Source organism: Anolis sagrei, chromosome 6, assembly GCF_037176765.1.
Source record: "Anolis sagrei isolate rAnoSag1 chromosome 6, rAnoSag1.mat, whole genome shotgun sequence".
Taxonomy (NCBI): Eukaryota; Metazoa; Chordata; class Lepidosauria; order Squamata; family Dactyloidae; genus Anolis; species Anolis sagrei.
The window spans coordinates 117,881,397-117,909,272 of record NC_090026.1 but is presented as its reverse complement, the minus strand read 5'-3'; the positions used below and the strand labels follow the sequence as shown (position 1 = coordinate 117,909,272).

General features: G+C 41.7%; 1 protein-coding gene across 1 annotated transcript in view; it reads right to left on the bottom strand.

The window, feature by feature from the left end:
• The window catches only part of VIPR2 (vasoactive intestinal peptide receptor 2), a 61,023-nt gene extending 34,170 nt beyond the window's left edge, over window positions 1-26,853 (bottom strand). The window contains exons 1-2 of the mRNA XM_060782566.2: window positions 26,455-26,853; window positions 8,471-8,573 (exon numbers count right to left, since the gene is read on the bottom strand). Coding sequence (XP_060638549.2) covers window positions 8,471-8,573; window positions 26,455-26,511 — 160 coding nt within the window. The 5' untranslated portion in view covers window positions 26,512-26,853. The remainder of the gene's footprint in view (window positions 1-8,470; window positions 8,574-26,454) is intronic.
• Window positions 26,854-27,876: the final 1,023 nt, after the last annotated feature.

Genomic DNA, 27,876 nt, shown 5'->3' with positions numbered 1-27,876 from the left:
GCTGGAACAAATTCAGGTGGGATCAAAGAAAGAGATGGCCTTGGGCAAACTGAGGAGGTATAAGTGGCCAGGTTGCTGTGGCCTCTGAGAGACACAAGAGCAGAACTGCACAGTTCTAACATGCATAGGACTCAGTGGTTGGTGAGAGATCCTTCATGGTCCAATTTCCACTGCTATGTCTTCTAAGGGGGAAAATAGTGGGGACAGTCATACAGGGAGAAGATCTAAATGGGGTTTTGGGAGGAAAGAGTCCAGGGATTCCTTGGCTACTTTATTTTGTTATAGAAATCCCCTGTACTTGTTTATGTTCTACAACTGAGTCTGGCTTTCCATTTAAGAACCGAATCGTTTGCCTTGGAAAATGTGACCATGAGTACCTGATCTAGGGAGGGCCCTTGAAAGGAATGCAAGGGTTAGAACTGTCGATTTTGAAAAGGCATGACCTTTTAGAAATTATAACCTTTTGGAAAACCAGAATCTCCATAACCTTTTGGAGAAAAATGGCAGTCACAACCATTTGAAAATCGTAACCTTTTGTAAAAGTATGATCTTTGAGAAGAGCCAAAAAACATAATTGAGTAAAATCTTCTCTTTAGTGGTATATGTTTACATTTACTTATATAAGGCAAACTGGTTTTCAGTTGTTAGACTGATATCCTAATTGTCTCTGATCTGTTAGGAACAGAGATTATGCCAATGCACAAAATATAGCCATTCTTCTATAGCAGTGTTTTTTTAGTGCCCCAAAACTTCTACTCTCCCATAAAATACATTGTTTCTATATCATGCTCTCAAGAGACAAAAATAAAGTAGACTTCATTAAAAGGAACATATCTAGTTGACTCACAAGCTTCATGTATTCAGCATACAGGTACATAACTTGTCAATCTAATTACAGATACATTTGAAGTGGTTTCTCTGTGCAGATAACACAGGACATCTTTCTTATTTATTATTTATTTATTTAAAATATTTATATTCTGCCCTTCTCACCCCGAAGAGGAGTCAGGGAGGAGCACAGCATATATACGGCAAACACTCAATGCCGGGACACAAATTCATATACACATACATAAACATTAAAAACATTTATCTAAATATTAAAATACACTATTTAAAACTTTCTTATAATCAACAGCAACATGATTTTGCTCTTAATAGTCCAAAGTCTAACGGCATTTCAGTTTTAAAATGGAGTCTGAGCTCTGAGTAGTCCCAGATCTGATCATGTGATCTGCAGCCCCTCCCACAACCTCAAGACACAGATTAAAGGAAAAGGGGGAAAGCTACATACCCAAACATACATATACAATACAGCAAGCAGACAGAATCATATTCAAAACAAATTACTAGTGGAGGCTTGGAAAAGGTTACTATTTCCAACAGTGGGGCCAACCTGGAAACAAGTCCCATCACATCAGATCACCATCCTGCATCCTATCTTACTTGGATTGTAAGCCTTTAGGGAATGGAGCTGTAGAGGTCATACAAAATTCAAGCCTACATAGGAAGTAGTAGTGTTGTGGTTAAGCCAAAGGTTGTGGTTAAGCGCAGAGTCTGCAGGTACAAGAAGGTACTTTCCATCCAAAGGTCAAGGGAGAGGGGCTGGAAAGAGAGTACTTTCAATGACAAAAAAGTTCTTGTTTACTTGAGGGTATATAATGGTGTACAAAAGCTAAGGGGGGGGGGGGTGCGGCAGTCACTTGAAGGGTAGCATCTGCGTATGCTGCCAGGCTGTCCGTCTTCTTCATGAAGAAACTAAAATAAACCTTGTTTTTTGACCTAAATTGGGTCTTCCGTGATGTGGACCTAAGAAGACCCAATTTAGGGTCTCTAGCAGAGAGAATGGCAACTGTAGTTGATCCTCCTGCTGTAGAGGATCACGATACTGGAAGATCTGACCACTATTAATGTTCTTTCAGAAGAAAATTAACATAAAGCAAGCTCATCAAGACTTTGGCACTTGTCAAATTATACACACCTTATTTATATTCAGCCCCAATAAAAATGATTTATGAAAGGAAACAGAAAAATCCCTTGAAGGCCAACAAAAAGGAATTGGTGAATAATTCAGAAGAAGTAATTTTTTTGATTAAGCTGATTGTACGTCAGTGAAACAGCAATTACCATGAGATGGTAAAAAGTGGGCTTGAAACCAATGTTAATTCGTATTATCTATTTTAATATGGAGATCTTGGCACTGATCTAATGAGATCCCTCTGAAAGGCCTCCAAGCTTCAAAATAGCCTGCCACGCAGCATGAACAAGCTGTTTTCGGAAAGGAAAGGCCCGCTGCAGGTGCAAAACCCCCCATCCAATTCTGCATCACATTAGACAGCAGTTCTATTATTTTCATCCTTTACTATCTCACTTTTAATTTAGGGGTTTTTTGGGGCTTAGATTGCTTTGTAATATTTGCTCTCTGTTGAACATTAACTAGTTTCTATTCATGAGGTCAAATATGATTTGCCATGGAATGCAATGCTGACAAAGGATATCTTGGTAAATATATGAATGCCAGACTCCCTATTTAGTATGAGCTCAGACCCACACATACATTGTTAGGGATTATAGGGCCCAAAATTCCCATGAGGACTATAGCTTGGCAACTCTATTCTTTCTGGGATGCAAGGAGCTCCATACTCCACATCACCGCAAGGCTGGCCATTGTTCTGCAAGGAGACAGTATCCAATCCTCCAATACTTAGGCCAGGCTATCCCAGTATAGAATCCTTTAGGTAAACTGAACTCATAGCAATCATGTCCAAGTGCATGAATTTGTTGAGGATGGTGAGACTTGTCCTACACATAGAAAGGGTACCAGCTTTCACCCTCCATTCGTGACTCTTCAAATTCTACAGCACTGCTGGTCACAGCTGACCTCCAGCTAGAGTGCTCAATGGTCAGGGCTTCCCATTTCTCAGTGTCTATGCCAGAGTTTTTAAGGTTGGCTTTGAGCTCATCTGTAAATCTCTTTTCCTGTCTTCCAATGTTCCATTTTCCGTTCTTGAGTTCAGAGTAGAGCAACTGCCTTGGGAGACGGTGACAGGGATGGCCTACAAGGTCTCTTCCAACTCTATTATTCTATGATCCTATGATCTCCCTGGATCTTGGCATTTACAGCAATAATTGGGAAAATTAAATCTCCGAGCCACCTTGCACTTGTTGTCATGCACAGCCAGATGCTTGAGAGGGAGGCAAGGACACTTCCCTCTATGGCCACAAAGGCTAAAGCAGCAGCCATTGCGACCGTGGCAGGTGGGAGGGAGATGGGTTTATAGGGCCATAAATAGATGTATGGTAAGTACATAATGGGAAAAGAAACTTGGAAACTTCCTAGGAAGAGTTGCAGAGCAGATCAGCCCCTGATTTGTTCCAGCTACATCACTACAGAAATGTTAGGGTTCAAACAGGCTGACATGAACTCTTCAAGGTTTTGTAATGAAGGTTTTTGGTGGAGTTGGTGGTGGTTTCACTGCAACTATGAACTCATTAACAAAACTACATGGTAAAAATCCCTACTGATCTGCTTTATGATACCAATGGCAAGCAACGAAAAGAGGATTCAGTCACCATAAAGGAATTTCAAGATTTCTTTCGCCCTCAATTCAATTTTAAGCCAAAAGCAGCATTAGCATCCTGACATTTAAAAAAAAATCTTAAAAAGACAATAAATCTATTTTTAAAAAAATCAAGTTTGGCAAATCTGATTATTATGCATATACTGAAAAATGAGTAAATCTTTGGCTCTGATGAATGTCTAATTCATGCCAGTGGCAAAGGACAGAAGAATAAATTATTTCCTTCTTTTGCTCCAGTGCTAAATCTCTGGCTCTGTCCCAGAGATGAAAGGCAAAGCTCCTCCCTTCTTCTCACTCATGGAAAACATTGCCCTGAAAGATGTGACTAATAGGATTACCTTTCTCCACATACATATACTCTTAGCATTGGGCTGGGAGCAGCTTGCTGGAATGATCCATAACCAAGGAGAACAAGGAGAAACTGAGAACAAGCTAGGAATCAGGAAACAGAAAGATATAACTGGAAAGGACCCCAAAGACCATCTTGTTCAGCCTCCTCTTAGAGGATGAATTTATTGCTAAACAATGCCTTGAGATGTGGGAATTCAGCCTGCGTTTTAAGCCTCCTAAGAAGAAAAGCCTACCAGCTTCTAAGACAATGGTTCTCAAACTTCCTAATGGCGTGACCCCTTAATACAGTTCTTCATGTTGTGGTGACTCCCATCCATAACATTATTTTCATTGCTACTTCATAACTGTAATTTTGCTACTGTTATGAATTGTAATGTAAATATCTGATATGAAGGATGTATTTTCATTCACTGGACCAAATTTGGCACAAATACATGATACGTCCATATCTGAATACTGGTGGGGTTGGGGAGAATTGATTTTGTCATTTGGGAGTTGCAACTGCTGGGATTTATAGTTAACCTATAATCAAAGAGCATTCTGAACTCTACTAATGATGGAATTGACCACTCTGGCGGGCAGGTAGCAGCACTCCATGCAGTCATGCCGGCCACATGACCTTGGAGGTGTCTATGGACAACGCTGGCTCTTCGGCTTAGAAATGGAGATGAGCACCTTTGTCTTTAGCTAACAATACTGAACAATCAAACATTAGTGCCAATGTAAATGAAAATAAAAAGGTCATTTTGAAAAGATACACTCCATATAATTTCGTGAGGACAACCAGAATTATTACAATGTAGTTGGCAGCTGTCAGAAGAATGAGAAAATGGTTTCAAACTTGATTTGTGTATATTTTGGCCAGTAACGTATTTTTATACAAAAAGTTAGAAACAAGAGAAAAAAACCCAAAAGCAATTTATCATCATGGAAAGATCTGTTTTGCCGCTAGAAATTATTGGACAGAAATATTGCGCTCAGTGTGAAGGGGGAAAGCACAAAGTCTATAAAAATACTTTTTGGACAGTGTTCACCAAAGCTTGGAAAAATTACTTTTTTGGGCTACGGCTTCTAGAATTCACCATTCAGCACGGTTTTCTTCCATAAAGTTTATTTTTCTTCTATTGTAAAATTATCTTTCCCAAACCATTTTCAAACCAGACAACCACGTATGGTTTCTAAAAGAAAAGTATTTTTGGCCCCAAAGCTCTGGAGATGTAGACACTTAACCTACAGGACAAACTGAAGCCTATAGGTTTCTGCGAGTGCAATTTTGGGGGACTCAAAATAATCTGGAATGGGGAGGATCAGACAGATTTTGCAGGAGCCTAAGGATCACATATATACCATGGTTGCAAATTACCTATCCCTGAAGCAAAGAGAAACCAATTTTCAGCTAAGGTCCAAAATTAGGAAAGTTATCTTTTTGAAATCACAGTTTCCAGAATCTCACCCATTCATGAAACAAAGGAACGATACCATGGGGAAATTAATATTAAGCTAAAGTCCCAATAGAAAGCTTGGGAAAAGGTATATTTTAAGATTACCACTCCCAGAATCCTTAAGCTGATTGGCTATGGGGATGCTGGGAGCTATAGTCCAAACTGCAAAGTGAATCCTCTGCAAGATGTTCTTCATATGGCTGTAATCCCAAACAAAGCAACACAGACGTAACGTAAACATCCAAGGACAGAAAGGTGCTTGCATTGCTCTAGGACTAATGGCTGCAACTACATTTTGATGCTGAGATCTATTAGACATGGCATCTAATCTATATAATGTTTCAACCTGTGGCAAATCATAGCAGCCCTATGATAGCATCTATATTTTAATCAATGAGCCTCATTAAAGGTGTGATGGCGGCTGAGTTAAAGCCATTTATTGGCATGTTTTATAAATGGAACACATTAGGGACAGAAGCTTGCAATTCTTCTCTATACTTTCCTAACATTTTTTTTTGTCCCTGGAAAAGCTTCTTACTGAATTTTCCAGGCTGTATGGCTATGTTCCAGAAGCATTCTTTCCTGACGTTTCACCCACATTTATGGCTGGCATCTTCAGAGGTTGTGAGGTCTGTTCGAAACTAGGCAAGCAGGGTTTATATAACTGTGGAATATCCAGGGTGGGAGAAAGAACTGTTGTCTGCTTAAGTGTGAATGTTGGAACTGATTAGCATTGAATAGCCTTGCAGCTTCAAGGTTTGGCTGCTTCCTGCCTGGGGGAATCCTTTGTTGGGAGGTGATTTTGATCGTGTTCATGGTTTCTTCCTTTCTTTTGAAATTGTCCACTTGCTTGTGGATTTCAATGTCTTCTCTGTGTAGTCTGACCTTGTGGTTGTTAGAGTGGCCCAGCATTTCTGTGTTCTCAAATAATATGCTGTGTCCAGGATGGTTCATCAAGTGCTCTGCTATCTCAGTTAGTGGCTGGCTTCTCTAGTTGAGTTAGTCTGCAGTGCCTTTCATATTCCTTGATTCTTGTTTGGGCGCTGTGTTTGGTGGTCCCTATGTAGACTTGTCCACAGCTGCATGGTATATGGTAGACTCCTGCAGAGGTCAGAGGATCCCTCTTGTCCTTTGCTGAACGCAGCATTTGTTGGATTTTCTTAGTGGGTCTGTAGATAGTTTGTAGGTTGTGTTTTTTCATCAACTTCCCCTATGCGGTCAGTAGTTCCCTTGATGTATAGCAAGAACACTTTTCTCTGGGTGGAAACATCAGGAGAGAATGCTTCTGGGACATGGTCATACAGCATGGAAAACTCATCAACCCAAGGGTTACTGTTGCATGCCTTTAAGTCATTTCTGAGTAATGACAACCCTAAGGTGAACAGAAATGCCTTATTTACACAAGATTAGAAACAAGGGAACAAAAGTTCAAACCCCCTCTGAACTCCTTGAATTGTAATACAAATGCAAAAAAAAAACCCCCAAAACCCTATCTTTTTGAAACAAAATTTAAACTACTAAAGAATAGGAGAGAATTAATGCTTTGTGAAAAGCTCTTTTATTTATATTGTGAGCAGATGGCCTTGGTTGAAGTACTCACTTGTGGAAAATGTCACACTTCTGTATTTGCTTTCTGATAAACTCTGTTCAACTTGCATTTAAACTTATAGCAAAACAGAAAAAAAGAACAGAGATGAAGTGATTATAGCAGCCCTCTTCCAAGGCTTTATATCTTCACAATACAATAATTACCCCAAAATGCTTTTTAATTTGGGGGACCATTTTAGGAAATTAATGACCCATGTACACTGCCATGTAATGCAGTTTCAGAATGCAGTTAACTGTATTAAACTGGATTAGATGTCAGTCCAGGCTGGGCATGGGCAAACATGGACCCTCCAGGTGTGTTGGACTTCAATTCCCACAACTCCTAACAGCCTCAAGCCCTTTCCTTTTCCCCCTCAACTGCTTAAGTGGCCGGAGGGCCCAAGTTTGCCCATGCCTGGTCTACACTGACATATAATCCAGTTTAATGCCGTTAATGGCATTCTGAAACTGCATTACATGTCAGTATAGATGGGTCCCCAGTAGGAAAGGATAAGAAGGGAATTAACCATTACATTGATTCAAAATACATAATTAAGAATTAAGATGGAGCACTACACTAAAATCTTTGTATAAACAAAGCTGAAAGCACCATCTGAGATTTCTTCACAGTCTTTTCTGTTTAGAGCGTTGGAGAGAAGGCAATGGATACATAAATATTTGAAAGACTATTTCATACTGACCCTACCAAAGACCATTCCCATAAATTCCCATTCCTTACTGATTTATGTAATCTTCTTAGCTCCTTCCTGCTGAATTGCATGAGTGCTAAGTACTTGGAAGCCCATCTGGAAGCTATTGCAAGCCAAATGTGTCTGATAGATCAGAGAAAAAAAAGAAACTGGGGGTACATCCACACTGTAAAGTTAATGCAGTTTGACACCACTTTTACTGCCATGGCTCAATGCTATGCAGTCCTGAGAGTTGTAATTTTACAAAGTCTTTCACCTTCACAGACAAAGAGTATTAGTGCCTCACCAAACTACACATCCCAGGATTCCATAGTGCTGAGTCATGGAAAATTAGCCACCAAACACCTCCCAACAAAGGATTCCCCCAATCAAGATGGCCAACTGCAACATTCACAGTTGTGTCAAGTAGACAAGAGTTCTTTCTCCCACCCTGAACATGACACAGATATATAAACCCCACTTAGTTTCCAACAGACCTCACAACCTCTGAGGATGCCTGCCATAGGTGGGTGAATGTCAGGAGAGAATGCTTCTGGAACATGGCCATACAGCTTGGAAAATTCACAGTAACCCAGTAATTCTGGCAATGAAAGCCTTCAACAATAAAGTCTTAGAATACATTAATTCTACACTGCAGATGCACCCAGTGAGTCTGGGATTGTAGAGGACTAGTTCTAGTGGTTCTGACTGATTTAAGGCAATTGGAAGTTATGTGTCACATTTCTGAGCAATCAACTGAACACAGAAACATCAACACAGACCCATACTGCATTATCATTTTCACATTACATGGTCTTACCTTTAAATCCCACTGTTTTGGCATTCCTTAAGAGCTCCATACACCTTATTTCTTCTTTTTCAAGTTCCAAATAAAATCTGCATTCTGGGTGAATGCTATTCACCTGTGAAAGTAATAGAAGAACCTGTCTTAAATGATATTGATTTCACATACAGGTGACCCCTAGCATTTTAAAACTAAGAATTTGTAAGAAATACAAAACTGTAAGAATTTGTAAGATTTGTAAGAAATACCATGATGGAATGAGTTGACTGGAAAGACATGTGCCGGCAGCTGATTGGCTGAGCATGCCAGGAACCAGGATTCTGATTGGCTGCTGTCTCTGGCTTGCTAATAAAAGAAACAGCTTTAACTGCCACTTTCACCTTGGTCAGTGAAGAGAGTGCTGACTGGAAACAGCTAGGGAGGAAATGGCTGCTAACTCTCTGGAGCCTGATCATTTCTAAGGCATGGAGCATATTAAAAAGGACTGTTTATTCCCTCCGTTCTCTGTAAGAATTCAAAGAGACTGATGTATATATTGTTGCTCTGTTGGGCTTTTTGAACTGAAGTAAAGTTACTGTTACTTGTTACACAAATCTGAGTATTTATTTGTCGTGTTAGAGCAACCAGTCAAATTATATTAAATTTCTAACAGAACAAAGCAAAGAAACAGACAAATACAAAACTTGTGAGTTTGGTAGTTGGTTAAATGTCCTTTGACCAGTATCTGGCCACTTGGAGTGCTTCCGGTGTTGCTGCAAGAAGGTCCTCCATTGTGCATGTGGCTGGGCTCAGGGTGCATTGCAGCAGGTGGTCAGTGGTTTGCTCTTTTCCGCATGTCGTGGATTCCACTTTGTGGCCCCATTTCTCAAGGTTGGCTCTGCATCTCGTGGTGCCAGAGCGCAGTCTGTTCAGTGCCTTCCAAGTCGCCCAGTCTTCTGTGTGCCCAGGAGGGAGTCTCTCATTTGGTATCTGAGTGACACATTATTATACTGCAGAGTATATCTTGGTTCAAAAACAGTGGTAAAGCTTCTGCTTATTTTACATTCACAAACCCCAACACTGTGTGGGAAGTTTGGCCCAATTCTATTGTTGGTGGGGTTCGGAATGCTCTTCAATTGTAGATGAAATCAAAATCCCAGCGACTACAACTCCCAAATGTCAAGGTCTAATTTCCCCAAACTCCACTGAGTATATGTGCCAAGTTTGGTCCAGATCTGTCCTTGTCCAGTGCTCTCTGGAAGTAGGTGAACTACAATTCCAAAACTCAAGGTCAATGCCCACCAAACCCTTCCAGTATTTTCTGTTGGTCATGGGAGTTCTGTGTGCCAAGTTTGGTTCAATTCCACTGTTGGTGGAGTTCAGAATGCTCTTTGATTGTAAGTGAACTACACATCCCAGCAACTACAACTCCCAAATGACAATCAATCCCCCTCCCCAACCCCACCAGTATTCAAATTTGGGTGTATCGTGTATTTGTGCCAAATTGGCCCAGTGAATGAAAATACATCCTGCATATCAGATATTTACATTGTAATTCATAACAGTAGCCAAAATGGCAGTTATGAAGTAGCAACTAAAATAATTGAATGGATGGGGATCATCACAACATGAGGAACTGTATTAAGGGGTTGCAGCATTAGGAAGGTTGAGAAACACTTATCTAGCCTAATTCTGGGACTTCTCTTTTATTCCCCCGCTGTTTTGGGTGCATCATCTAGAGACTGAAGATTGCTACAGAATGCAAAGTCTTGCACAGAGCATTTTGGTTGGTCTGAATAAAAATATTGTTTGACTTTGGATTTCTTCCCCCACTCTTAGCACAGCTAGATCTGGTTGTTGTTTTTCTCCTCCCAAAAGTTACAAGAGGTCTATCACATAAGTGGCAGATGTTGTTTTGACTGCTTTGGCTTTGAAAACAACTATTAGTCTTAGAACAGATCATTTTGATTTTAGATGAGATATTGAGACATCCTCAAAATACTTTGAAGTCTAGAGGAAAAACTTGCTTAAACTGGTGGCGAGTGACAGCAGATGGTTATTAAAGAGCTGATTTCCATTTGAATGGAGATTATTCTGATAGAACAAGTTGAGGAAGTTGGTCTCCAGTCATGAGATAACAGGTCGCCCAATGAAATACACATAATGCTTCTCTGATATATATGACGTCAGCTGTTATTCTGACCTTGGTAGTTAGAGATGTTATGAGTGTACTGATTTTCTAGTGGAAAATATTTGTCATTTGTAGATGCATATCTGCTTTAAAATTATATTCACATGCTTTCATGTTCTCTGATAGTTAACTGTGGTTGGATCCTGGTACCTTCGCTGCAGTTTTTAAAGAAGAGTTAAGCTCCTAGGTTGGAAAGGTTCATGACCTATCTTTCAGAGTCAGAAGATTCATTAATCTGTTCCATTATCTAGGCGGAGGCCACAAGGGGGTGCTAGAGAGAGAAGGATAGTCCATTTTACAGGGGAGGAGTTGGAGGAGGAACACAATTTCCCCGTTTTTGCTGATTATTCCCCCTCCCCACTTCCCATGTCATAAACTAGGGTTGTTTCCATGACAGGGACATGAGTGGGGGAAATAACATGAAAACACTGGGAAATGGTTCTATTCCTTCAACCCATCCTCCACCCCCATACAATGGACTATCCTTCTCTCTCTACTGCCTCCTGGTGGCCTCACCCCAGATAATGGAATAATACTTATCAATGTATATTGTACAGGTATCAACAAAAAGATATAGGGTCACACAATCAATTTATATTATTATATATGTCTAAGGTAAAGGTAAAATTTTCCCCTGACATTAAGTCCAGTCGTGTCCAACTCTGGGGGTTGGTGCTCATCTCCATTTCTAAGCTGAAGAGCCTGTGTTGTCCGTAGACACCTCCATGGTCACATGGCCAGCATGACTGCATGGAGTGCCATTACCTTCCTGCTAGAGCAGTACCTATTAATCTTCTCACATTTGCATGTTTTCAAATTGCTAGGTTGGCAGAAGCTGGGGCTGACAGTGGAAGCTCACACCGTTCCCCAGATTCGAACCTGTCACCCTTCAGTCAACAAGTTTAGCAGCTCAGCAGTTTAACCCACTGTGCCACCGGGGGCTCCTCCATGTCTAACCCACATGCATATTCTTTGCCTTCTATTTCTTTTCCCCCCTTCAGTGTTTGATTTGAAAAATTCCATTTAAAATAGAGAGAATGGCTTGCCTAAAATCACAGTGGGAATTCGTAGTAAAGTTAAGAGGCAAATCAAAGGCTTTCTGGTTCACAGCTCCATCCTCTCAGGTACCATGCTACATTTATCACATTTTCAGCACACAGCAGTCTGAAAAGCTGGCCTTCAAATCCAACATTGTTGTTCAGCATGTCTGCTAGCTGAAACACTGGGTTCTCCTGAGCAATAGTCCTAGAATTGATTCACGCCATGAATATTTCAAAGGGAACAATGCAACTCCAGGTGACAATCACAAGACACCACAGACACACTCCAACTCCACATTGATTGGAGTGACCTGCAGCCTTTCCAGTAAATAGAATAGCCGCAAACCAAGGAAACATACATTTTTGTAATCAGGGGTTACATTGCTCACCTTTGTGGTAGGAAAGGAAAATCAACTGCTCTGCCTGAAGAATCTGAATGCTTGAATTTTAATATGATAACATATGATAACAGGCCTTTACATTTGCAGGTTTTGTGGATTTGATTACATGCGGATTTGATTGCCATGTTATCTCTAGGAATCTATAGGTCTTCTGGTGCTGGAAGTTGACCATCAGGTCACACTGGAGAATCTAGAGCAGTGGTTCTCAACTTGTGGGTCCCCAGGTGTTTTGGCCTTCAACTCCCAGAAATCCTAACAGGTGATAAATTGGCTGGGATTTCTGGGAGTTGTAGGCCAAAACACCTGGGGACCCACAGGTTGAGAACCACTGATCTAGAGCAAGCATAGGCAAACTTCAGCCCTCCAGGTATTTTGAAATTCAGCTCCCACAATTGTGGGAGTTGAAGTCCAAAACACCTGGAGGGCCAAAGTTTGCCCGTGCCTGAACTAGAGATTCCTAAAGAGAACAGCTCGAGGAATCCCTAGATCCTTCAATGTCCACCAAAAGTTGACCATAGAGTTGTGTTGGCAGACCTAGGGCCCTTCCACACAGCCCTATATCCCAGAATATCAAGGCAGGAAATCCCACATTATCCAAGTGTGGATTAAGACATGCCAGTTCAAAGCACATATTGTGGGATCTTTTGCCTTGATATTCTAGGATATAAAGCTGTGTGGAAGGGCCCTAGAGATTCCTAAAGAAATGTTCTCTACAGTTTTTTTTAAAAAATGGCAGGCTTTCAATTTGTGGGTTTTACACTTTCATGGGAGTCCTTTATTACTAACCACAGTGAATATGGAAGGCTGGCTTTAATGGAAAAAATATAGTGTCACATGAAGGCTATTCTATTCCTCCTTTTGTTAATTACCAAACTATCTCAGTTAACATATCCTCTGAAAAAGAAACTCCTTTTCACAGTCTTTAGTCTACCCAGTCTGAATTTTTCTCCTTCTCCTCTATTTAGCTGGAAATAATACTCAAAAAGTATCTCAACAACATTGCAATTTTATACCTATCAACTTAGAAGTAAACATCATTGGTTTCAAAAGAACTTTTACTCTCTGAGGCTCTATCTACACTGCCCTATATCCCAGGATCTGATCCCAGATTATGTGCTTTAATCTGGGATCAGATCTTGGGATACAGGGCAGCGTAAATCAAACCTCAGAGAAGTGGCTCTAAAGCTTCACCCATATCCCTGAAGTTCCTGAACATACACCTTCCTAGTCTGCAACCAGAGTTCCAGTTTAGATATGTTTTTTCCAGTCTGCAAGTCAGAGCTAGTATTCTATGCAAAACATTCAATGAGCAAAAGACTAGAACTAATCTCAATTAAGGAGCCCCCAGTGGTGCAGTGGGCTAAACCGCTGAACTGCCGAACTTGTTGACTGAAAGGTTGCAAGTTCTAATACAGGAAGCAGTGTGAGCTCCCGCTGCCAACCCCAGCTTCTGCCAACCTAGCAGTTCGAAAACATGCAAACGTGAGTAGATCAATAGGTACCGCTCCAGTGGGAAGGTAATGGTGCTCCATGCAGTAATCCTGGCTACATGACCTTGGGAGGTGTCTACAGACAACGTGGGCTCTGGCTTAGGAATGGAGATGAGCATCAGCCCCCCAGAGTCAGACATGACTGGACTTAATGTCAGGGGAAAACCTTTACATTAATCTCAATTAAAAACTTTTCCAGGCTCCAAATAGCATGTTTATCATAATCAGAAATAGCATTAGAAACTTTACCTTGCATGGAGAACTTCCAGAGGCCAGACTACATCCAATGCTGAAGAGCAACATCTAAAGGGCCACAGATTTCCCGTCTCTACCTGCCACAGACTCTGTGTGCAAACTCCAGATATTGTTGGACTACAACACCTATCACATTTGGGTATAGACTCTGCAAACTCTCCATCCTTGCTGTCCTAAGCACTGCTGAATTCCTTCCTAAGTGCTTGGCTGGGAAAAAGGATGCAGACAATTCCTAACACTATCTTCTTTCTCCAGGTATGTGTCTTTATTTACTAATTTGAAATGGATGGCTCAGTTCCTCTTATGATTGATTATAATAGAAGTTCCAGAATAAACACTACATTTTGTACACTACCAGTGAATTGCAAATCCCAATGGAACTGTTTGCTGAGAAGGAGACTAAACATCACTTCTTTCTTCAGAATCCTTTCTGTTTCAAATATTTCAGTCTTCTCTAAACAGTGATTCTGCAAAGATTCTCTCCAGCGAGGTATCAGCTGTGGCCAATGACTACTGCATGATTTGGATTATGTTCCCTTTCTGAATATTCCTTGCATGTCATATTGTGTAAGAGACTTTGTTTCCTAGCAAATGAACCAGTTTAATTTTTGTGCACATATGAGGAAACAGGATGCCTTGGGGCACTGTGTGATCTAACATTACCCTGAGGCTGAGTTCATCGTACTGAGTTTAGGGATTTGGAGACCTTTCCTTTCACATATTTACCAAACAGTCATTTCAGTAAGTAGGGGGTAAAGATTGGTGCTACAAGCCATGGGGCATCATTAGTTAAATTGTCATTATTAAGATTCAACAGGACTAAAATCACTCCCAGAGACAAAACAATCTGACAGCAAACTAACATTTTAGGAGGCACATTTATCAAGTTGAGTTAATAACAGGTGGTTCCTGACAGAACAGAGAATGACTGTCAAATCCATCAATGTGTTCCCAACTGGATGCATGAATTAAGCAGAAATGCAGTGATTCACAATATCTACTTTAAGGCATAGTTCTTTGATCCATAAGGAAAGGTGTCCTGGGGGCCATTGGATTTTACAGATGTCCCTCTCGGTGGATGGGGAGAAGGAGGAAGAAAAATCCATTATACTCTCCAACATTTCACAGATTATAAACTGGGGCATGCAAGATGATCAAGATTATAAAGGTTATTGATGGGTAAGAACAAACAGGCTAGGAGAGGCTGCAGCACTCTACGTTTGCCTGAGCCTAAAGCAGTGGTTCCCAACTTTTTTTTTTGATCAAGGACCACTTGACCAAAGACCACTCTCCAACATTAGTACCAAAAGGATTACGAATTAGACATTTACCCCTTTACTCATGAGCTTTTTTTCCAGTCTCCAATTTTTTAGAATTGCAAGAACATCAAGCTCCAGCTGAACGTTTAAAATACAGTGTAAGTATCCAAAGAAAAGTGGCAAGCAAACTTACGCAAGGAATACAAACAAAACCAGTATGAATTCAGGATGCGAACAGTTTTTTACGGCTTGAAAAAGTCATATTTAACTCATGGACACTCTGATCCTGACACAGTGAACATGGTGATCTGCTCTCAGTGTATTTCTTTGGGCTTTAAATCTATTTTTAAAAACTTAGTCTTTTATCCTAGTTTTTAGAACAGTGGTTCCCAACCACTGTTTTTTGACCAGGAACCACTTGGCCTGGCACCACTTTGACCAGGGACCACCCTCTGTTGGGAATCAGCCTGTGTTTGTGTTTCAGGATCATGATGCTTATGATGCCCCCTCGATGGACTGTCACCTTGTCGTGGTGAGGGGACTTGCATGTTCCGATGAACCTGCGGGCACAACAACTGGAGTCATGCACTTATTTATTTTATTTATTTACTGCATTTGTTGACCGCCGTTCTCAGCCCTAGGGCGACTTCCCAGGAGTGGCCGCGGGGGAGGTTCCAGACCAAGCACAGTCCGAAGACCCAAAGACCTTAATGGCGGAGCAAGCAGAGGATAACATGGTACATGTTACAACGGCTGCGAAGGCGGAAGAAGGCTGCAACAGACTGAGAAGCCACGGTCATTGTGTTAAACTACACCACCAGTGGAACCTCACTCTGTGAAGACTGTGTGTTGATCAGTTGTGCACTGACCTCCACATATTAAAAAAAACTCACGCACAGGCGTCTTCCAAAAAGGAAGGCTTATGATGTGAGTAATGATGGTGCCAAGGCTGAGGCTGAAGTGAAAGATGGAGATGGTTTGGTCAATGATTTTCATACAGACAATGACAGTGAGGCCCCAGTAAAAAGGGCAGTTTCTCATGAACATATTCCTGCTGAGCCTAGGGATGATGGTTTACTCCCACTTTCTGTGAGCTCTCAAGATTTGGGTTTACAAAAAAAAAAACAATCTGACACCTGGAAATTTTAATGAGCAGCCAGATAGGGAGTTGAAGGATAGGTGGCTGGAGATCAGCCAGGATCGACAGCAAACTCAGTGTTTACATTGCTCCGAAAGACTTCGTCAGATAAGGGGCAAGTGAGGGGGGAAGCGAAACCAGTTTCTGGGCTTGGGGATATAAGGTTTGCTTCAAGGGAAAACCTGTTAGATCAGGCATCGTTTGGAAATCAAGTTCATGTGCCATGGAAATCCTGTTCATGGGGTCTTGTCCATGTGGAGAATTTTAGCCTTTTGGATTATCTTTGCTTCCTGTTGATTTCTGCCTGGATAAACACAGCCTTAGAACTGCTTTTATATCTTGTGTGGACATTGCTTTGTGTTACTGCATTTTACTGACTTATTACTTATTACTTTTTGGAACCTTCTTATTTCCTTAGAAGCATTTATTTTTACTGGCTATTTACTAAGCTTCAATAAAAGAGGATTTGTTTCTTCACTCATCGTGTGGTGTGTTTTAAAGTCAGAGGGCTTTTTCCTGGAGTGCAACACTCTCCAACATTAGTACCAAAAGGATTACGAATCAGGTTTTGGTCAACTTTAGATTTGGTTTGGTTATTTGGGGTGCCAATTCAGAAAACTGCATTGGATAGACCACATTGGCTCTAGTTTCTGATACAGAACATATGCCATCCAATAATAATAATAATAATAATAATAATAATAATAATAATACATTTCATTTATATTCTGCTCTATCTCCCCGAGGGAACTCAGAGCAGATTACAACATACACAGATAGGCAAACATTCAATGCCTTAATACAGTGGAATATCAATATCATACAAATACACAGAATAAAGGTAAAGGCTTCCCCTTTCATCTCTGGCTTTCTGGAGGTGGTGCACAACTCTGGGCATAAAGAGGTGCTCTGGTACATTTCCAAGCTGAGGAGCCTGTTGTCCTCAGATGCCACCATCTGCTCGCCCACAGCAAACCATATTTAATAAGCCTTCACACTACAACAGGGTTTTGCGAGACCAGCTACTCTAGTTGCAACAGTGTAGTAACTGTGAGGCCATGGACCATATTTTAGTTCTTGCAGACCGCTGGTGGTCCACTGACCACAAATTGGGAACCAATGTCTAAAGGGAAGGCAAGATTCTTTCCCTTCCTCTCCTTGTTTAAGATCAATACAGCCACTTTTGGAAACTATGAGAGTGTTCTTTTAGAGCTGGGGTGTCAATTTTCATGGAGGTCCACATCAACCTTAGGATTGCCTTCAAAGGGCCATTGAATCAATGGATGAAAAATCCATAGTATAGAGGGCCAACTACACACACACACACACACACACACACACACACACAGAGTAGTTGTGGTGATATTTAGTTTTTACCCAATTTGTATCACCAGAGGTTACTGAATGACAATTCCCATCACTTTTGATTATTTGCCATGCAAACTGGGTGTAAGGGGAATTGCAACTCAACAACACTTGTGGTTCTGATGTTGGGGAAAGATTAAGGACATTTTAATCCCAGACATCATCATATCACCCACCCAAGCCTTGTATCTAAATTCAAATTCCACAATCCTGACTAAACAGAACAAACTGCAGCCTACCGGATGTTATTGTATCCCAACTCCCATCAGCTGTAGTCATGATGTCTAATGATAAGGAATACAGGAGTTGTAGTTCAACATCTGGAGGGCCACATGAAATGGCCTGGATCTCGCCCCTGGCCTTGAATTTGACACATCCATTCTAGACATTTTTCTGGTAAGGGCTTGAATGACATGTTTTACCACTGTTATACATGTCACTAATACAAAAAGGACTCGTAACAGGTTTTTTTTTTATCATGCAAGAAGTATCCTTAGAACATCGGAAATGGGATTAATGATTATTTTCACTTTATCCTTTCCAGATCCTGCCTGTTTTTTAATCTATTCCTCCACCCACCATGTAAGTATTTAGAAAGATGTAACACCTTATCTGTCTGTCTATACTTTCCCATTTTTAACAGTGACTTTTACTCTCTCCTTTACTCTCTATTTGCCATCCAGAAAGCTCATTCTGTCTGAAAAAATTGCCCTTTCCTTCCACATTTGGAATATTCTCCCTCAATAAAGTCTTATACTATGATCCTACCTTGGTCTTAGGAACAGTGGAGGTGAAATGCATTAAACAATTGTGCCACTGAACTGCTGACCTGAAGGTCGGTGTTTCGGTTCAAATCTGGGGAGCAGGGTGAGTTCCCATCTGTCAGCTCCAGTTTCTCATGTGGGGACATGACAGAAGCCTCCCACAGGATGGTAAAACATCAAGTGCCCCCTGAGCAACATCCTTGCAGATGGCCAATTCTTTCACACCAGAAGCGACTTGCAATTTTTCAAGTTGTTCCTGACACAGAAAAAAATTTTCAATCCTTGTTTAAAAAAATACATTATTTTTCTTTTCCAGTATTTCCTTCTCCCTCAGCCCTAATCGTCAGTAGAAACAAAGTTTTATTAAGGCTTAAGCTACACGTTTATATAGGGCTGGGGATGTTTAACCGTTCCTTCATCAGCATTTTTCTGACAGAAATATCCCTCCCTTGTTGCCATTCTCAGGAGCTGAAAAAAGGATATCGAAAAATGCTGAGAGACAGAAAAGTTATTTTCAGGTTTCAGATCCCAAGATCCCCAGCCAGCATAGCCAGGGGATTCTGGACATTCAAACCTCAAAAAGTAATTGAAAAAAGATGAAAATAAAACCTGCTGCCCTGAGCAGATTGGTCGACTCTTCCAATCCATGGCTACATTTCATTTTAAATAGGTATAGTCTGGCGATCTAGTGACTGCTCTCCTACATCATTTTGCGTTTGACCATAGTGCCTTGTGTGGTGACAGGATGACCATATACAGTGTTCCCTCACTGCTTCATGGTTTGCTAACCGCGGACTCACTGTTTTGTGGTTTTTCAAAGAGGAAGAGAGAGGGAGGAAGGGAGAGAGAAGTGGGCAGAGCTATACTGTACATATACAGTATAGCGCCCCTATATCGCGGTTTTTCACATATCGCAAGGGTTCTTGGAATGGAAGCTCCGCAATAGGTGAGGGAACACTATATATACATGAGGGTTGAATGATAAGTAATGCCTCCACCTTCGTTACTTGGGTTTGGATGGGAATATTTTAAGAAATCATCCTTAGAATGTGCTCTTTAATGACCACTTTTCACTTTTCCACATAATCGTCAGACAATTGGCTACATTTCTGCCAACGATGAATAAGTTTTCTGAAGCTATCATGGAAGAAGTTGACACTCTGTTTCCACAACCAGGGCCTCACAGTTCTCTTATCCTGGGTACCCATCATGCACAGATCTTCCGATAGCCAAGCAAAGCAATAATGTGACCCACACGTTCTTGTGAAATGCCGATTATGCTTGAAATTTCTCTCTGAGGGATACGACGATTGTCCTGAATCAATCTGTCAACCTTTTGCTTGTGAAACTCAGTGGTTGCTGTCACAGGACATCCAATTCTTTGTTTGTCACACAAGTCAGATGTTCCCACCACAACATCTTTAAACTTACTCACCCAGCAACGTACAGTACACACATCAACACATCACCATAAACAGCTTGCATTCTCTGATGAATCTCCTTTGGGGTGGCACCATCTGTTGTCAAGAATTCAATGACTGCACGTTGTTTAAGTCACATTGACCAACCGTCTGTGCAGGGTTCCATACTTCACACTTTAACAACACAACCATTCAATGCTAAGGCTTCCCGCCAAAATGGAACTGTAGAGGAAAATCTACTGAACAAGCCTGTACATGCCGCATACTAGTACTACCATCTGTTGAGGAGTTATGAAGGTGGAGGCATTACTTTTCATTCGACCTTCATATGTTTTAAAGCATCAGGAATTATTTGAGGTACACATTCTGACTGTGCCAGGCACTGACAGACAGACCAAAGAAAGGGAAGCATTGTATTATTAAACAGAATGATAAATTGTATTTATTTATTTAAGAATAGTAACTGATCCAATTATTGTTTGCTGTCTAGGGCAGGTATGGGCAAACTTTGGCCCTCCAGGTGTTTTGGACTTCAACTCCCACAATTCCTAACAGCCGGAATTTGAAGAGATTGGAGCTTGGCTCTTATCTTTTGACAACAAGCATAACTGTGGTCAACAAAAGTGTCTTCACAATGAAGTTGAAGGTCAGATATTTTGCTGCATGAGACAAGGGTCAAGAAGCTTTCAACATCAGTTGCTTGAAGTAGATGAATTGCTCTGCCTAAGGCTGATCTTTCTGAGTATGAGCCTTTAGATTCATATCTGATATGGAGCTCCACAGGAGGATTTTTCCTTTCTGCACTAAGATGAGTTCCCTATGAAAATGGAATAATAAAAATATGATCAAGGGTCTGGAGAACAAGCCCTATGAGGAGTGGCTTAAATAGCTGGGCATGCTTAGCCTGCAGAAGAGAAGGCTGAAAGGAGACATGATGCCCATGTATCAAGATGTGAGGGGAAGTCATAGGGAGGAGGGAGCAAGCTTGTTCTCTGCTGCCCTGGAGACTAGGACACAGAACAATGGCTTCAAATGACAGGAAAGGAGATTCCACCTGAACATTAGGAAGCACTTCCTAACTGTGAGAGCTGTTCAGCAGTGGAACCCTCTGCCTCAGAGTGTGGTGGAGGCTCCTTCTTTGGAGGTTTATAAACAGAGATTGGATGGCCATCTGTCAGGAGTGCTTTGAATGTGATTTCCCTGCTCCTTGGCAGGGGGTTGGACTGGATAGTCCATGAGATCTCTTCCAACTCTTTGATTCTATGATTTGGGACTGTGTAGAACTCTTCTTTTGCCTGAAATAGCGGAGTAATACGAAGACAACATGCCATAGTGGAACATTTCAGATTGCTTTTTCTTTTGGGAAAGTGCAGATCTACATATATATGAAACCAAAGTTAAAAGCTATTCTATTTTATTTTTATTGAGCTGTGGAGAACAGGATTCAAACCTCCATTTGGTCAAAACCTACCAGGTGATCTTGGACAAGACACACATTCTTAGCTTCAGAAAATCCTCACGACAGATTTGTCTTAGGGTCACCACAAATCAGAATTGACTTGAAATGACAAAACAACATAACAAAATCAAGCAATGTTCAATTGACATATAGGGAAAACCCATTCTTGCAAATCGTTATGAATTTTACACAAAACACAGATAACAGTAACAGTAATAAAAGGTAAAGGTTTCCCCCCTAGTTGTGCTTGACTCTGGGGGGTGTTGCTCATCTCCATTTCTAAGCTGAAGAGCCAGCATTGTCCTTAGATGCCTCAAAGGTCATATGGGCAGCATGACTACATGGAGTGCCATTATTTTCCTGTCAAAGCTATACCTATTGATCTACTCACATTTGCATGTTTTTGAACTGCTAGGTTGGCAGAAGCTGGGGCTAACAGCAGGAGCTCACCCCACTCCCTAAATTCAAACTGCCAACCTTTCAGTCAGCAAGTTCAGCAGCTCAGCAGCTCAACCTGCTGCGCCATCGGGGGATCCTTGTAATAGTAATACCACCAACTAATGAAGTTAACTACAAGATAGCCATTAAAACTATGACAATATAGTACTAACTGTTAATGCTATAAAATTATTTTTAAATGTTAAATTGTTTAACGGTTGCAATTAATGTACCAAGGAAAGGCGGAAATAGCTAAGACTCTATTATGCAAATGATGTCCCATTTTCCAAGGACCTTATTCTTGCAACGGACTTGTGGCAACATACTGATTTTTTTCTGTGATGCTTCCACATGTGTATCGGCCACACAGACTTCTGTCAAACATCTACTTGGGGTTGGGGGAGGGGGATAGTAAATTATGAAAGAAATTGTACAAAAACCTTTTTGAAAAAGGAAGGTCGCAGCATGAAACACAATGAGGCAATGGAGGTAAGCAGGGAGTTCAAAAGGAACACACTTGCTCTGCCTCCAACCTCCACCTCTCTGCATCGTTGAAAAAGAATTCTGCATCTGGAGCAAATGACTAATAATTACTAGCTTTCTGTCCCAACACTATTTTTAAGGCTAGTGCACAGTGGCAACTGGTGACTTTAATGTCAGTAGATGTGAGGAATGCATTCTAGGTTCTTGTTGAAATTTGAAAGGTGTTTATTTAAAGCACCGAACCCTATCCCTCAAATAGGTCCAGGACCTGAGATAGCTCCTTCAAAGATTACACAATAACCCAGTCTGCAATGGCACCTGAGGCACTAGATCAGTGTTCCTCAACCTTCCTAATGCCGTGACCCCTTAATACCCTCATGTTGTGGTGACCCCCAACCATAATATTGTTTTCATTGCTACTTTATAACTATAATTTTGCTATTGTTATGAATCGTAATGTAAATATCTGATATGCAGGATGTATTTTAATTCACTAGCACAAATACCCAAGATGTCCAAATTTGAATACTGGTGGTGTTGAAGGGATTGTTTTTGTCATTTGGGAGTTGTAGTTGCTGGGATTGATAGTTAACCTACAATCAAAGAGCATTTTGAACTCCACCAACAATTGAATTGAACCAACCTTGGTACACAGAACTCCTATGACCAACAGAAAATACTGGAAAGGTCTGCTGGGCATTGACCTTGAGTTTTGGAGTTGTAGTTTACCTACATCCAGAGAGCACTGTGGACTCAAACAATGATGGATCTGGAGCAAACTTGGCGCAGATACTCAACATGCCCAAATGTGAACACTGGTGGAATTTGGGGGAAATAGACATTGACATTTGGGAGTTGTAGTTGCTGGGATTTATAGTTCACCTACAATCAAAGCGCATTCTGAACCCCACCAACAATAGAATTGGGCCACACTTCCCACACAGGACCCCAATGACCAACAGAAAATACTGTGTTTTCTGATTGTCTTTGGAGTTGTAGTTCACCTACAGGATGAGCACTGTGGACTCAAACAATGATGGATCTGGACCAAACTTGGCGCAGATACTCAACATGCCCAAATGTGAACACTGGTGGAGTTTGGGGGAAATAAACATTGACATTTGGGAGTTGTAGTTGCTGTTATTTATAGTTCACCTACAATCAAAGCGCATTCTGAACCTGACCAACAATAGAATTGGGCCACACTTCCCACACAGAAGCCCAATGACCAACAGAAAATACTGTGTTTTCTGATGTCTTTGGCGACCCCTCTGACAACCCTCCCCCCCCCCCCCCCAGGTCCCAATCCCTAGGTTGAGAAATGCTGCCTTAGTGCATCATCAAACTACAAATCCCAAGATTCCACAGTATGCAGCCAAGGCAGCTGAAGTGGGATCATAGTGCTATAATTATGGGATTTGAAAGGGCCCTTAAAAGGGCTTAATGCTTTTTTTTTGTTCACTTGCTATGGGGAGGCATTTGAACCAATCACATATTCACTGCGGTGGCACAGTGGGTTAAACCCCTGTGCTGGCAGGACTGAAGACCGACAGGTCGCAGGTTCGAATCCGGGGAGAGGCGGATGAGCTCCCTCTGTCAGCTTCAGCTCCTCATGCGGGGACATGAGAGAAGCCTCCCACAAGGATGATAAAAACATCAAAAATCATCCGGGCGTCCCCTGGGCAACGTCCTTGCAGACGGCCAATTCTCTCACACCAGAAGCAACTTGCAGTTTCCCAAGTCACTCCTGACATGACAAAAAAAAAGCATCATGAAGAAAACATAACCTTTACCATAGCATTGCCTTTCTCTTACTACCGTATATAGTTCAGAATCCTTGATCCAGACCAATGGATATACAATATCTTCTTTTCATATTCATAATTACATCTGCAAAATGGAATTTTTGTTCCCAACTAAAAATTTGTATTGAAAGAGGTGGGAAAACACCAGACATTGGCCACTTTAAAAATATTTGATGATAAATAGAAAAGGTATGTATGATGAGAGGATGTCTGCGATGTTGTTTTAAATAATTTTGAGTATGCAATCCTTAATATATGTGGTCTGGGGGAAAGCCAATGTGTGAGTATGACTGGTGTAGAAGGCATGGATGACCACTTCTTGGGTGGTGACATAAAGATAATTAATTGGTTCTCTGTTTGGTATAGACCGTCCTCAAACTTTCCAGAAGTTAACAGCACTGGGGAAATAGCTTAGATGAATTCTGGGTGATATCATGCAAGACTGTCATGCAAAAAGGTGCAACGAACTCCTCTTCTTCCTCTACTTCCAGTCTATCGAACCCTTGTAGATTCCTTTCCAAACAACCAAACGTGGGTCCATTTTTAGTCACTCTCCCTACACAGTTGACCTTTGTGTCTGTTAGATTATATATTTACCACTCTAATTAATCTCTTTCCCTTCCCATCCGCTCAAATCCCAAATTAATCAAGCAAGATGCCTAATTTTAAAACTGTAGTTTAGATTTATATCATATTAGGCTGTGTTGTCGTAGGTGTTTTTGGGCTATATGTGGACAATTTCAACAGAAAGGAAGAAACCATGAAAATGAACAAAATCTGGCTACCAGTATCAAAAAACTCTAAAATTACAACAGCAAAACAACAGAGAGAAAACAATGTATTGTCGAAGGCTTTCATGGCTGGAATCACTGGGTTGTTGTAGGTTTTTTCGGGCTATATGGCCATGGTCTAGAGGCATTCTCTCCTGACGTTTTGCCTGCATCTATGGCAAGCATCCTCAGAGGTAGTGAGGTCTGAGGGAAAACAATCAGAGACATCTAATCACCTCTCAACAAAAGATTGCCCCAGGCACTGCCAGGCCATCAAATGCTAATCAAGGTGGTCAGTTGAAACATTCACACCTAGCTCCAGCAGACAAGAGTTCTTTGTCCTACCCTGGTCATTCCACAGATATATAAACCCATTTTCCTAGTTCCAACAGACCTCACTATCTCTGAGGATGCTTGCCATAGATGCAGGGGAAACGTCAGGAGAGAATGCCTCTAGCACATGGCCATATAGCCCGAAAAAACCTACAACAACCCAGTGATTCCGGCCATGAAAGCCTTCGACAATAAATTAGGCTGTCCTTCTTGGAAAAGTTGTGATTGCAAAACAGTTAGCTTTCCAGATGGTGTTTGACTGTAACTGCGATCCACTCTAGCCAGTATAGCCAATCAGGAATGATGGGAAGTGAACTCCAACAACATCTGGGGTGTAGGTCTCCATGTACTTTAGATTGATGTTCATCTACTATCACAAGAATGAGGATCCTAAAGATACTTCCCTAGGCAGTCGAAGGAATGGTCAGGGCTGATGGGAAGCACAGTCCAGCAGTGTCTGGACCAGGCATGGGCCAACTTGGGCCCTTCTTCCAGGTGTTTTGGACTTCAACTCCCACAATTCCTAACAGCCTCGAGCCCTTTCCTTTCCCCCCTCAGCCAAAAGGAAGGGGCCTGAGGTTGTTAGGAGTTGTAGGAGTTGAAGTCCAAAACACCTGGAGGGCCCAAGTTTGCCCATGCCTGGTCTAGACTGAAATTTTATTTTTCTCTAGGAAGTATAGCCTTTGATGAGGGATGATGGGAGATGCAGTTCACCAAGATCTGGAAATAATAATAATCTATCTCTATCTGTTCGTTTGTGGGATTAACAGAACTCAAAAACCACTGGGCCAATTGACACCAAATTTGGTCACAAGACACCTATCAGGCCAATGTATGTCCTTCATTCAAAAAAAATTATTTTGTCCTTTGCGAGTTGTAGTTGCTGGGATATATAGTTCACCTACAGTCAAAGAGTATTCTGAACCCCACCAACGATGGAATTGAGCCAAACTTGGTACACAGTTCTCCCATGACCAACAGAAAATACTGGAAGGGTTTGGTAGGCAGTGTCCTTTGATTTTGGAGTTGTAGTTCACCTACATCCAGAGATCACTGTGGACTCAAACAATGATGGATTTGGACCAAACTCTACATGAATACTCAATATGTCCAAAAGTGAACACTGGTGGAGTTAGGGGAAAATAGAATCTTGACATTTGGGAGTTGTAGTTGCTGGGATTTATAGTTCACCTACAATCACAGAGCATTCTGAACCCAACCAAGGATAGAATTGGGCCAAACCTCCCACACAGAAACCCCATGTGGGCCACAGCAACGCATGGCAGGGGACGGCTAGTAATACTATACAATAAGCTCTGGGGGAGAGAGAACCAAGGAGAAAATAATTAAAGCGGTGTCAAACTGTCTTAACTCTACACGCATGGGAAGAGGTGTTTCTCAAACTCACCAGCCCCCAAATCCAGCAGCAGCAGGTCGAGAAGAAGAGGAGCCAAAAGCTCGGCATCTCCCTCCCGCGCGCGACGGGGGCGCAGGGTCCCGAAGGCGTCCTAAACCGCGACGATCCCGCGGCAGGGACATACGGGCGCCGTGCGGACGCTCCCCGGATCCCACGCGGGACGCGCTCCTCGCCGCTCCTCTCTGGGGAAGTTCAGTCCGGATTGCAGGGACCCGGAGCACAGCTTTCCCTTGGCTCGCTAAGGCGCGCGCGTGTCAGCACAACCGGACTCCACTCCCACTCTTCCTCCTCCTCCTCCTCCGGCTTTACTACTACTTCTTTGCTGGTGCTGCTCCTCCTCCTCCTCTTTCTCCTCTTCTTCTCCTTCTCTGCCCACAATCGCTGCCTCGCCCACCAATCACCGTGAGAGGCAGGCTTCTGCGGGGTGATGTGATGAGTGAGCTTTGGGGGGAAGGAAGAGGCACAATCTGACGCTCACACCACTACACCTGCCTGGCTGTCTCTTGCCGTTAATAGGACAACCATGTGCCCGACTTTGCACTCTTTGTGTGTAAGATTCTTCAAGTTGCCCGTGAACTTCTGGTTACCCCATGAATGCCATGCGGTTTTCTTACTACTTCATCACACTCAGAGCACCATTACCTTCCTACAGAAGTGGTACCTACTGATGTACTCACATTGACATGTTTTCAAACTGCTAGGTTGGCAGAACCTGTGGCTAACACTTTGCTCCTCGGATTTGAACCACCAACCTTTCAGTCAGCAAGTTCAGCAGCTCAGTGGGTAACCTACTGTGCCACCAGGGCCTCCCAGTATATTACATCATATAATGTAATATACTATTATTTCAACTGTATACATCAAAAACTAGCACCTGAAAAAATGCAAATGTATGCACCCTTGAGATGAATGTGCAATGCATGCCTTCTTTTTATGCAAACTTGAATACACTCCCTTTTAGTCTGAGAGCCCAATGTTTCCTGAAACCAGGCACACAATGCAACCTTATTTGGCGAAGAGGCAACACTTCCATCTTTTTCCAAGCCAGCTGTTCATTCATTTGGAGTACCCCACATGCCCCCAGGTTGAAAATTATTATTATTATTATTATTATTATTATTATTATTAAACTTTATTTGTACCCCGCTAGCATCTCCCGAAGGACTCAATGCGGCTTACACAGGCCAAGGCCTCAACACAACAACAGCATAACAAATATAACTCAAAGCAAATCAAAAACATAAAGCAATAACAACAAAACATTACACCATAACACAGTAAAAACTAGGGCCGGGCCAAGTAATGGGTACAGATTAAAAAGTGCTGGGTGTGACAGGTGATATGTTGGATTTCAGGGCAAGTGCAATGTGCAGAGAATCTTAAAATTCTAATAAAGTGCTTCTGGGACATAAT